The sequence below is a fragment of the Amblyomma mixtum genome, chromosome 6, assembly GCF_055824585.1.
Source record: "Amblyomma mixtum isolate Tamu chromosome 6, ASM5582458v1, whole genome shotgun sequence".
Classification (NCBI taxonomy): Eukaryota; Metazoa; Arthropoda; class Arachnida; order Ixodida; family Ixodidae; genus Amblyomma; species Amblyomma mixtum.
In genome coordinates, this window is record NC_143017.1 from 114,974,767 (window position 1) to 114,987,139 (window position 12,373).

Genomic DNA, 12,373 nt, shown 5'->3' on the forward strand with positions numbered 1-12,373 from the left:
GGTATGGGCATAGCAACGTGCCTTGTGAGATTACGCAAACATCGTTGGCATGCGAGCCATGCGCCTAGCTTCGGACGCTGTCGGAGTGCGAGGGGTAAGCAGCACAGCAGACGTCCGCTCATTTATTCTCTGCAGAAAGTCGGGATGTTTTTAAGGCAACCGGGCAGGAATTTTTATTTCTTTTTTTTTTGGCATCTCAGTAGCGCCGCACAACTAACACACCACCCTCTTTGTACTTTATATATGTGTCCTGCTTCGAAATAAAATTTCAGTTGTTAGTCAGCGCCCGTGTCTGTGTCTTCTTCCTTCGTGTTTTCGTCCCGTTCCTTGCGCTGTTATTTCATCAACTAATGCTGGACTTGTTACCACGCATTCAGCATTTTTACAGCTAGGTGACACGCGACGAGGCCTTGCGCACAGAGGACGGGTACAGGCAGCTGATGCAGCTGCGGGAGCGAAGAGCAAGTATGCCGTTATCGAGGAATCCGCCTCGCGGCACTCCCCTGCAAACGGCGTGTGAAGAGGATGCGACGAAGACATGAACGAAGAGCTTAAAGAGCAATATCATCCGAAGCTAGAACTTTTAAAACCAGTTCCTCGTAGGAACGAGACACGAAATTACGATGGGTAATAGTTTTCTTGCTTGAAGGGCCTGAATAGACGCTTGAATAGGTGGTCTAGTTGGTCTCGGCATGGACCAAGAATCTACGGATTATTTTTGAGAGCCGTGATGCTCGGCGTGGCGCAGTACACCACACATTTGTATGAAGCGCACACGCGGTGTACTCCGCTGAAAGTTTGTGACACTTGCCGCTGCCTTCTCGCCGCAGAATAGCTTTTTATACATGGTTAGGAAGCCACGTTCCATGGAGAAGCCCGCGCATGGTACGATATTCCGTACGTGAATCCATCGCACTAAAAGCAGTGCGTCCTTCGAGCGCTTTTGACAAGTATGCAGAGCGCTATACTTCGAGAGATTTCGATGCGTTGTGTTGAGTAAGAGATGTAGAATAAAAAGAAAAGTTTGATTATATTTTCGGGTAAGACTTCTTTCGGATATTTTGAGTATAGATACATCGTTGCAGTTTTCCTTAAAGCATGCCTGAGCAAATCGGCGTGAAGCTCACGCGATTACAGGCTACAGCCACGAAAGTTGATTTCTCTCGTGCCCAGCGTTTTCGCTCCAGCTAATCTATTAAGGGAAAAAATCGCCGGCCAATCGCAGCTTGCTCTCGCGCGCAAACAGCTTTGCGATGGCACACCACGTCCAGCGAACGTAAACTATAACGGGCATCATGCGGTAACCCTGAAAGAAGCAGCTCGGAATAGGTATTAAAGCTAAATTTCGAGCTTAAGTATTTTTAAACAGGCTCAAGGCCGCCGTAGGTCATTTGGTAGAGCACCGGACGCGAAATTTGAAGGTCGTGAGTTCGGCCCCCACAGGCGGCATGCAGTTGTTTTTTGATATCTCTAATCAATCATATTTGAGCGCTGCAACAATTGGACTATTAATTTCACATCGATCAACGTCAGAAACTAAAACAAAGAGAAACATTCGAACCCCTTCGCTTTCGTTGGTTTCGCTCACTGTTAGCTTTCTACATTTGGATATCATAACGAGCCCTTCATTGTCCTCCCGAAGAAAGACAAGGTAGTTCAGAAACAAGAGATATCAAAAGCTAATTTCCTACAGCCGGATACAAAGTATTTTACCAAGTGTCACAATAGTCCGAAAACTTGGCATCGAAACGCTACATAATGTGAAACAAGCACACGACCCATAATGGTATCCCACCTTTCTTTGTCTCTTGACAAGTTTCTGGAGCACTGCAGTTTCAGGTATTTCAGTGAGTTCTGCTGAATTAGAAGCACAGAGTGTAGATTGAGGCTGATAGAAGGGAGCCTCACCCCAACAACTTGCGCATACCAGGTGAATAAGAAATACAGTGAAAAAATCGCTTGTTTACATCTTCAGGTAAGACTTCTTGCTGCCATTTTGTGCACAGATAACAGCCTGGCAGACCCCCTTAACGCCAGCAGCAGCAAGCAGGCGTGCAGACAAAACAGTCATAAGCTTGTGCCCCTAGGCTGATGCTTCTCGGATTAAAAGAAACCAAAGCGGGCCTTTCTTGGTCGCGCAGTTGTTTTCTAGTGGTCATTTATTCGCTGGACAGCGCCGATCAGTCGCGGCCTGCTTTCGCGCGCGACTCCAGACCACTTACATCGAATGCAAACAAATAAAAACTTCTTGCGGTATCTCCTAAAGAAGCACCTCGGAATCGGTATTAAAACTAACCTTCCGGCTTAAATAATCTTTGAGGGGTTCGAGAAGTGAATCTAGCTAGTTTGAAAGCAAGAAACACCAGCTTTTAATTTAGAGAACGCATATACAAAATCTTTTATATGACTCGAACGATTATGGGATCACATATGTTTTTGTGTCGAATACGTGTATGACGCCGGGCACCCAGCATAAAATAATATTATTGTTGGTAAAATCTATTTGCTTGACTGTGTCGAACGATGTGCTGCCAAGCTTATATAGTTCAAGAGCGAAACTGTTAGTGTCTCACTTGCGGCGTGAACGGCGTCGGCGTCTACGGCGTGCGTTGACGCAACGCATAACGGACCCAATGACGTCACGCGAGGTAGCTGGTCTCGTGATCCGATGTCACCTGTCACGTGACCGCATGCCCAAACCGACCAAGCGGGCTGTGTACAGATGCTTGTCGACTCACAATTTAGCAGCAAATCGCGAAAGCACAGATTACGGAAGCACGAACAGCTGCGCTGCCCCAGCGCATGAATGACAAAGCATTATTGAAGGGACATTTTATTAAGTAATATTCAGCGAGTTCGCTATCTAACATAAATGTAGCGTCCGAGGTGTGATATCATCATCATCAGCCTGACTACGCCCACTGCAGTGCAAAGGCCTCTGCATTACTCTCCAAGTAGCCCTGTCCTATGGCTGCCGCGGCCACCCTAATTTATTCATTGAGCAGGCTGTGGCCAAATCATTTTGCGGTGAGGGAGCGTGTTGTCGGTTCTGTTCTCCTAGATCAGCCGCACCATCGGCTTGGTTGCGCAATTTCATCGATAGGCGGAGTCTTTTTTTTTTTTTTATCCCGTAGAGAATTGCACGCCACCAGGATTCGAACCTCAGTCATCTTGCACGCGAAGCGTATGCTCTACCTCTATAGCACCTCTGCATCTGCGTGCTATAAAGAGTGCTAAATAGATTTGAAAACGATCACTGTTAACTGTAGCACACTCCGAAAAAGCAGCGAGTCTATAATGTACACATATATGCGTATGGCGTTAGGAAAGGGTTCCTTATGCATTCTTTAATTATGCCATACCAAAAAAAAATTCCATGACTCTCAAGATGAGCGCCACGATTGTTAACCATACAGAGAGTCCGCATGACGAAAAGTCTGCTCAGAAAACTTGGCGAACTCGGAACCCGCACTTCCAATGATCCTACGGTGAGGTCGAAATCGTATTTCTTTCTCTCCACAAGAAAATGTCGGAGCCCGGGAAGAAGGTTTTTTTTTTTCTCTAAAGGAGCTCAGTAGGTGAATCACCTAATCTCTTTGACTCCTTTTTGTGTTCACTGACACCTTTATCTGATGAAGATGGCTCGATCCGGCCCCAAATCATTTTTCAACGGTAATAAAATACAACTCAGATAACCTATCCCCGTTCGTGATTGAAGTGTGGCTTCTGCCTCTTAATCCGTGTAGCCCATTGATCTGAAAAAGTGGTGTATCTCCAAAGACGCTATCAGTACCCCATATGTTTTCAGGACGAGTTCTCCAGAGAAACGATTTGATCCGTATCTCGTTCCACGAACACAGGAACTTTTTTTTTTCTTTTTATAACGCTCCCAAGTGCAAATACACGCTGCGTTAAGCTCAGGCGCTGCAAAAGGGCGACCGGACGAGGGAAGGAGCACGTACGACACAACTGTATGTTTTATTTCAGAAAGGTAGCCGAGGTCACCTTCCGGGGATCCCCCTCTGCCATGGTGGCACTGCAATTATTCCATTGGGCTACTAAAAACTGCTTGGGCCGCTACGAACGCGAGAGCATATTCTGAACGATTAGAGGTCGGCGCTTGGCTCGTAGCGTATTCGGCTAGCTTCTCTTGGCGTAGAACAGACAGCTCACGCAGGTCACGTGTGGCTTCGACAGAGAGCGGAAGCTCTTGGCAATGAGCGCAAGAAGGTGGCGTGCCAAAGCACAAAGAATGCACCAAAAACTGCTTGCATCCGTCGCTAGGCTTTGTGATACGGCGCGGCAATCGTCATGGCAAACTTCAACGCAGGTTACCCATAGCGCCCAAAGCATATCGCACATAAAATCTTATCACCCCACTCGCACTGATCTACCAGCAAGAGCAAACGAAACAAATATAAGAAAGACGAGTTTAACTGGCAAGATCTGAATAGGTAGGGAATATTCTAGGCCGAAAATTACTGCTCCTATCCCCCCCCCCCCCCCCCACACACACAAAAATAGCCGTAATAAGAAAAAGCATACTGCCTAGCCCGTCATCATAAGCACGAAAAGCCGTGCCTTGTCGTACAGGGGCGATGAAAAGAAATGCGAACAGCATTGCGTACATGATATAGCACATGATACATTCTAGGACGACTATAACGTCTTTTTCCTACCACCCAGGTAAAAGTTCCATGAAAATGAATTTTAACAGCGTAGCGCGGTACCTGCGTTGTTCGCATTTATTTTCATCGCTATAGTACTGTAGTACACGATGGCAGCCGTACAAAGAAAAGCAAACGCATCAAAGCGAAATTTGCCTAAGTAGGAATCCTAGTAAAACTGACGGCGCAGGTACATGGCGCTGGCGTGAATGACGTCAGTCACATACCTGCATTAACAACACACGATGTGGTGCGTCAGCTGAAGACGATTTACCTCTGAGGAACAGCAGTACTGCAGATAGTCACCAAAAACGATGCGAAAACACGTTCTTGAGCTAGAACATTATACTCTGCGGCTAATACTGGCTTTTAGCCAGGACGTGTAGCCCTGCAGCCTCTACGATTCTGAATCTTAATTGACTCTTGGTTTGTGAGGAGGCCATTCGCGTTTCGTTGTTTGGTTGTTCACCAGTCGCCACTGGGCGTCATCACATTGCTTGGCCGTCTGGGAGCCATTACATCCAGGGTGAGTTGATGGTTTGAAAGTTTTGCTTACTGTGATTATTATTTCACTTTGGCAGTGTTAAGTCATCAGTGCTTATATGAAAGCTGCTGTGGCAATTCGTGTATGTTCGACGAATATACAGGGTGCTTCACGTAACATGAACCAAGGATTTAAAAAAAGTGCCTCATCGGAGCTGCACGAAACCGACGACATATTGTTTCTCGCCGTGTGGCGCTCCACAGAGAATTTGTTTTTAATTCTGCAAAAAAGGTAATTATCTAAGACTAATTATGCAAATTTTCTATTCACCTTAAGCTGTAGAGGGGGTTAAGAAAGAACCGATGCAAGTTTTTGCAACAACGTATCTGCTAGCTGGTCCTTTTTCCGGCATTTAAAGGGTTAGGAAAGGGCTAATTGCAAGCATATGGGAAAGGTATTTGCCAAGCGGTACACCCAGTTGAGCTTGTGCTGATGAAGATGGTCATCACATGTTTCCACACCGCCTAACACCGGGCCTTTTTCTAAATTAGCATATTTGTACTTATCTTGATTGCGCGCCAAATACTATAATTGAACAATAAAAATTCCGTAACTCTCTTCAATGCGTTTCAAAAATATGTCATTCACAAATCTTATAGGTCAGTGAAAGGAAGGATAAAATGAGCTGAGCTTTCTCATTTAAGGGCACATTTTTTTGCCTAAGAAACATATTGTTCACTGTTAAAAAAAATCGCGGAGCGTAACTCACACAATGTCCACTTTGTATTAACCGCATGGAGTTCCTGAAAAGGGAACAAAAATTAAATCTGAAATTATACTTGCCACACGAAAAAAAAAAAAAAAGAAACGGCATCCTGCGTGACATCAGGCTGGCACATTGGTTGCTGCGTTTATTGCAACACGTGCAAAGTAATGAAAAAGGCCGAGAGAGCATTGATCAGTGCTCTAGATTGTCGCTTGGCACAGTGGCCCCACCTGAACCAGTTCATTTACCTCTTGACGTCTGGGTACACTGCCAAGTTGGCGCCACCTTTAGCCCCTGCAGATACCATAAAACTGCGAAGACTGCAGAGCACTCTGCAACCAGTGACACGAGGCACCTTTGAAAAAAAAAAGTATGTTGCACTCCGACGAGAAGAAAAGTTGACATTCATGCTCCGCCCTATACATCTCTGCTTATACCATGATTACGTGACTTGGCCCATTCAGCATGCAGAACAGCGAACGTGATGTCGACCATGAAATGAACACGTGACTTCGATGATGGCCTGTCACTGTAGGCGCGGTTTACGTGCTTTCCGCGAAGCGCGTGGCAAGCGAATTGAGCACGACTTCTCGAGAGGCACTAAATTCGTGACAGCGGTTACTCTAGGAAACGCGCACTTACGCTGGCTATAGCCTAGATCCCAGAAAAAGTTCACAGGAAGAAATGTGGGCTTTTTCCCACCGCAGCCTTGATCGGTGTGCTTAGATAAAGAGAAATACGAGCAAAAAATACAAAACAAAAGCAGTCGCGAAATCCACTTTCACCATGATCATGAATTATTCAATACAAACAGGAGCATACGTCCGCCCAAGCCCTTTCTCCTTCTTTTGATACAAGTTTTCTTTTTATTGGACGGGCACTGCAGCAGTGGAGCGCTCCTTGCTAAACTCCAGACAAACTGTGGAGTGTAAAAAAGTATCGGCTGTGTTATTTCTTGCGGCCACGGCCGTACGCCAACAGCCTTGAGTCACGTGCCGCATAGCGTGGCAGCCATGCAAAACCGTCCCATCCTTTCTGCAGCTACCTGCTTGGTGCTCACAGCAATTTACCCTCCTCCTCTAGTCTCTATGAGACGAGAGGCGGTGAGTGTTTGATCGCAAACAACTCGCGGCGTTTCTAGCGTCTCACTTTTTTCTTCTTTTCCTCACCGCTTGCCGCAACCTTGCCCACTCGGAATAAAAAGGATGGCTCCGTTTCGTTCTCTCGTAGCATTCCCCCGTGACTCGCGCCTCAGCCGGCGGGCACTTCACTCCGCTTCCTATTGGCAGCAGTAGCCACTATGAGACTCTCGTCACACCTTCATTCGTGGCTGTACGCAGCGTTCGCGTTGGCATGCATCTCGAAGAGCCAGCTCGCCGACGGAGCTAATCCCTGCAACACCGTGGTACGCACGCAGAGTGGTGTTGTAAGAGGCAAGTGTTTGAGCATCGCTGGAAAAAGCGTGGAAGCGTTCCTGGGCATACCGTACGCGACACCTCCACTCGGTCCCCTTCGCTTCAAAAGGCCTCAACCGCCCATACGATGGAGAGGAACCCTCAACGCAACGACACTCCCGAAAGCTTGCCGGCAGCTGCCTCTCAGGTTCCTGCCGAACGTGACCATCGACTATTCCCACACTGCGTCCGAAGACTGCCTTTACCTCAACATCTGGAAACCCGCCTCCTCGTGTTCTTCTCAGGACAGCAGATGTAATCGGAAGCGTCCAGTGGTGGTGTTCATTCACGGTGGTGCGTTTCAATGGGGTGACTCGTCTCTGTTCGTTTACAATCCGTCCAACTTCGTCGCGCTCACTGATGTTGTGTTCGTGACGTTCAACTACCGGGTGGGCATTTTCGGCTTCTTTCACTATGACGCGGCTGGCATTCTGGGCAACATGGGCCTGTGGGATCAGAACCTCGTGCTCAAATGGGTGCGCAAAAACATAGATCGGTTCGGCGGAGACCCCGAACAGGTCACGCTCTTTGGCCAGAGCGCTGGGGCAGCGTCCGCGGCCATTCACGCAGTCTCCCCGCATAGCCGTGGCCTTTTCAAGAGACTGGTGCTGCAGAGCGGAACGCCACTCACCCTGATCCTAGGTAAGGGGTTCGGAGGCAAAGCCAAGGTAGTCCTCACAGCCGCTGCAATGAAGTGCTACGATAAGCGCAAGAAGCTCGATGAACAGGGCAAAACTATCGCTGACTGCCTGCGCAAAGCGGATGCTTCGGATATGTTGCAGAAGATTGATTCACTCGGTCTACTCCAGCAGATGTATCCACCGAGCGACAGCGATGACTTCATCCCGGGAAAGATATTATCCGCCGACACTTGGAAACACTTGACTGCGAAAGATATCCTGCTAGGGTCAGTGGCCGACGAAGGTACGGTGTTTCTCAGCTTTCTCAAGGAGTCGGTGCCCATATTCGGAAAGCTACTGTTCAGCGATTACCGCACCCTAATCTCGGTCGTAATGTCTGAGATGTTCAACATCGACACCGATGACGGCAAGGGCATTGTGGAAGCCTACTTCGACGACTCATCAGACGAACCTTCCGAAGACGAAGTGTTTGCGACCATCTGCAGGATGATTGGCGATGCTGTGTTCACTTGCCCGACTTTCTTCTTCGGACAAATCGCTGCGAAACAAGGCATAAACACCTACCGCTATCTGTTCAACTACAGGCCGACGCATAGCTTATGGCCAAAGTGGATGGGTGTGGTTCATTCGGATGACCTCCCTTACACTCTTGGATCGCTACGCTTCTTCAACGACGGCAAGCTCCTGGCCCATCAGCTTGGTCCGAATGCAGTCAAGTATGCTGAACGCCTACACTACACGCCTGAGGAAGAGGCGTTCATGAAGACAACAGTTGAGATTTGGTCGTCGTTCGTGAAAACAGGGTAAGTGTGCAGGTTGGAAGCATGGCTACGCAGTGTAAAGCTCCACATTTCAGACTCGAGCTTAAACAATTCTTTCATTACGGATGTTCTTTTTTTTTTCAATGTGTTAAAGCCTATTGGCTAAGCGGATGATGAGAATAGCGCGCGTTTTTTGAAATTTAAAATTGAGTTTGCTTTAAAACTCAACAAAGCATGCCCACAAATTCTGGACAACGGTATCTTTGAGCGCAAAATAGATTATTTTACGAAACTTTTTTACATGTGATAAGATTTCGCACTAGCAGTCAATATATCCGCACATCTCTCTTCGGCAGGCTTGCATTTTTTTCTACCGTTAACAGTGTTGCTTTTGTAAAGAACGTTCTCTATGAGTTTCCTATTGCTGTTCACAACTGGATGCTAGCGATGGACAAACAGTAAAAGAAAGATATTTCTACACAACGGAGGAATGTACCATTACCGTCAATAATTCCTAACAGCAGCTTACAAAATATTCTAATATTCAAAATGATGCCCGAGAACTCAGGACTTATCGCACTTTTTGATGAATTCAACACAGCAACGGCAGTGTCGAATATCTTTTTAAACATAGCATAAAAGTGTCATAGCTGACTGAGATGTAACCGTACAATTTACTCATGATCTAAATCTTTTTTTTCCAGAAAACCAGTGCTGCCTCCACCTGTGGTACAATGGCCCAAATACACCATCCAGAACCCAAATGTAATACATATTGAACTGAACAAGTTCACCAAAAAGCGAGACAATCTGCATAAAATATGCAATACATGGAAGTCCTTCTTGATGGGAGCGTAAGTAAACTTGAAATTATTCCAGAATGTTTATGCAATGCGCAGTGTTTGCTGATTCTTCCGATCAGAGCTGGCCTCATCTCCTAGCTTCCAGTCTTCTGATAAGAAACGCACACGCATACTAACGGGCGTTTCGCGTGTAAAAGCCAATGCCGGGCATAAAGTAAAAAGAAATGAATTGGGACCACTTCGATTGAATCGCGAGCAAGAACTACTGAGCCTCTGATGTGAACGAAATAGTAAATAATTCTGTTCGGGACTTTCAAATAAAATTGTCAGGTAATTCGATCCTTTGAAGGAAGCCGATCAACGTCATCAATTATGCCCTGTTATGGAGGCGGGGTCCCTCTTTTCGAAAGTAATATCCTCCTACAGCGAAGTTTTGAGCAGAAATGTGGATACGAAGGAAACGGGTTCACCTTAAATTAAGAACAACGCAGCAACTATGGAACGAAAAATGATAGGTGTAACGTTAAGAGACCGGAAGGAAGAAATTGGCTTGGGCAAGGCATGAAATGCGAAGGCAAGATAACCGCTCGTCCTTGAAGGTAACGGACTGGATTCCAAGAGAAGACAAACGTAGCAGGGGGCGGCAGAAAGGTGGGCGGATGAGATTAAGAAGTTTTCGGGAATGCGATGGCCACAGCCTGCAAAAGACAGGCTTAATTGGTGAGACCTGGGAGGGGCCTTTGCCCTGCAGGGGGCCTAGTCAGGCTGGTGATGATGATGATGACACCGAGGTTTGAAAGCTTCCTTACAGGCTTTCAACGTTCCACGCATACTATTACTTTCCACAAAAATAAGATAGACCAATCAATCTGTAACATGCTGCATGCTCTGACTGCACTTCAACTGCGCCAAAGCACCTTAAGTTGAGCGCTAAGAACACTATAGGTGGGCAGCGTGGCATGCCGCGTTTCGTAATAATAATTTTTTTTTTACTGCCATAATGCGTCCAGAGCGGACGCAGAGGCCGGCCCACAGAGATTCTCTGATGTTTACACTGTAAACGTACCAATCACGCTAACAGAAATTCATCTGAAGTGAGAACCGCCAGTTATCCGTGGTGTTGAGAAAGTTCATTGAATACTGATGAAGCAGGATGAAGCAGAGGCACAACGTTTCATGTTTAAGTCTGACTATTGCCGTTATTTTCTTCCTTTTTAGAAATGCGACGGAGCAAAACACTGCATAACAAGGCACTCCATCGAAGCAAAACAAGCCTACATCAACTGGACAAGTCTAGTCAACAGCACCTTTGGCATGTCTTTTTTCTTCAATACAACGTCCTTCCTCTACCCTGCACCTGTCTCTTCAATGTAGCATTGGTTAATAATCAAGACTTAAGATTATTGGGAATGCAAGGAACAAGCGATGGTTAGGTTTGGCAATTCTTGCCTAATCTGAAGCGGACTCGCGGAAGGCCCGAGCCCAAAATTTTGGAGAAACGCTTCTAGTTTGCGCAGCTGCCACCACGTGTTGCATGGCGCTTAACATCAAAAATTACCACCGGAATTTTGAATCTTTGGAAGGCTCTACTGTTTTCCTACAGCCGCCAGAACCGGTATGGTGTATAGCATATAGGTTCAGTGCCCCAAAGCAATGGGGCATTGACACGGGCTATGGGCTATGAGAGACGCTATGGTAGAGAGTTCCGGATTGCTTTCGAGCGCATCGAATTCTTTAACGTTCTCAGACATCGCAAAATCGCAAAACACACGCGCGTCTTGCGTTTTGCCTCAGTGGAAACGCTGGCGTCGCGGCCAGCATCGAACGTGCTTCGGCAATCATAGCAGTTGAGCGCCCTAATCGCTGGGCCACCTCGCCGGGCCAGGCCGTCAGAACTAGTTCCAGGGAGCGGCGGAAGCATTCTATAAGTCATATGCTGCAGCGTGTAGCTATCAATGTCATCAAAATCATCAATATCAACATCATCGTGCACCACCCCACCAGGCTGTTTAGTTTTCTCTCAATTAAAAATCAAAATGTTCCCCCTGAGTTACCCACTGTCCGCTATTAGCAGCCAACGATGGCGCTAGTTGCTGAGGTCCATTTATAGTTGACTCATTTAAGAGCGATGATAGAGTAACCTCCATAAATAAGGGAGCAACACAGGGCAGCATAAAAAAAGGGGCTTTAACTTGAATCTTAACTGGAAAAAGGCGGAAGGAAGTAAATATAGGAGAGCCCACTTGAGCCCGCCTGACGGTCACGCGGATTCTGTTCGTTATATCAGACGTCCGTATGAAGTGGACTCTTCATAAAACAGCCAAAAATATTATGTCCAACCAAAGCTTCGTTTGTTTCTTAGAACGCTAAGTTATGCGCGTCTGCTTGTTGAAAGCAAACTCTACCACGGCTCTTTCCAAGATTTCTAGGGCGCACATGTCCTCACTGAGACCATTGCTTCCAGCAATAAACTTTCGGGACGGGGTATAACTAATCATATTTCAAGCGTTAATAGGAGCTAATGGTAAGTCGACCGCATTAATCAGATTCCTTGCTTTAGTGGGATGCTAGGACTTCGCGTTCAACGGCTTCGTCAGAGCACGTGGTTCTGCGATGATGTGGCCAGCAGGAGTGTAGTCAACAGTGGAAACATCTGGTCAGCTATCCATCAACGACGCGTTGCCACAGATCTACATGCGTCTGATCACACATGTTTTAGAGTGCCTCATACATCGTTTTTAGGCCCATGCAGCCACTAAAGTAGCGCTGCGCTCGTGGAACAGAATGTATCAGCTGC

General features: G+C 46.8%; 1 protein-coding gene across 1 annotated transcript; it reads left to right on the forward strand.

Annotated features, from left to right (window-relative positions):
• The first annotated feature begins 7,145 nt into the window (after window positions 1-7,145).
• LOC149340121 (acetylcholinesterase-1-like) lies at window positions 7,146-9,631 on the forward strand. Its single transcript, XM_089551056.1, has 2 exons — window positions 7,146-8,815; window positions 9,478-9,631. Exons 1-2 carry the CDS (start codon window positions 7,218-7,220, stop codon window positions 9,629-9,631), a joined length of 1,752 nt encoding a protein of 583 aa, XP_089407182.1. The 5' UTR covers window positions 7,146-7,217.
• The last annotated feature ends 2,742 nt before the right edge of the window (window positions 9,632-12,373 follow it).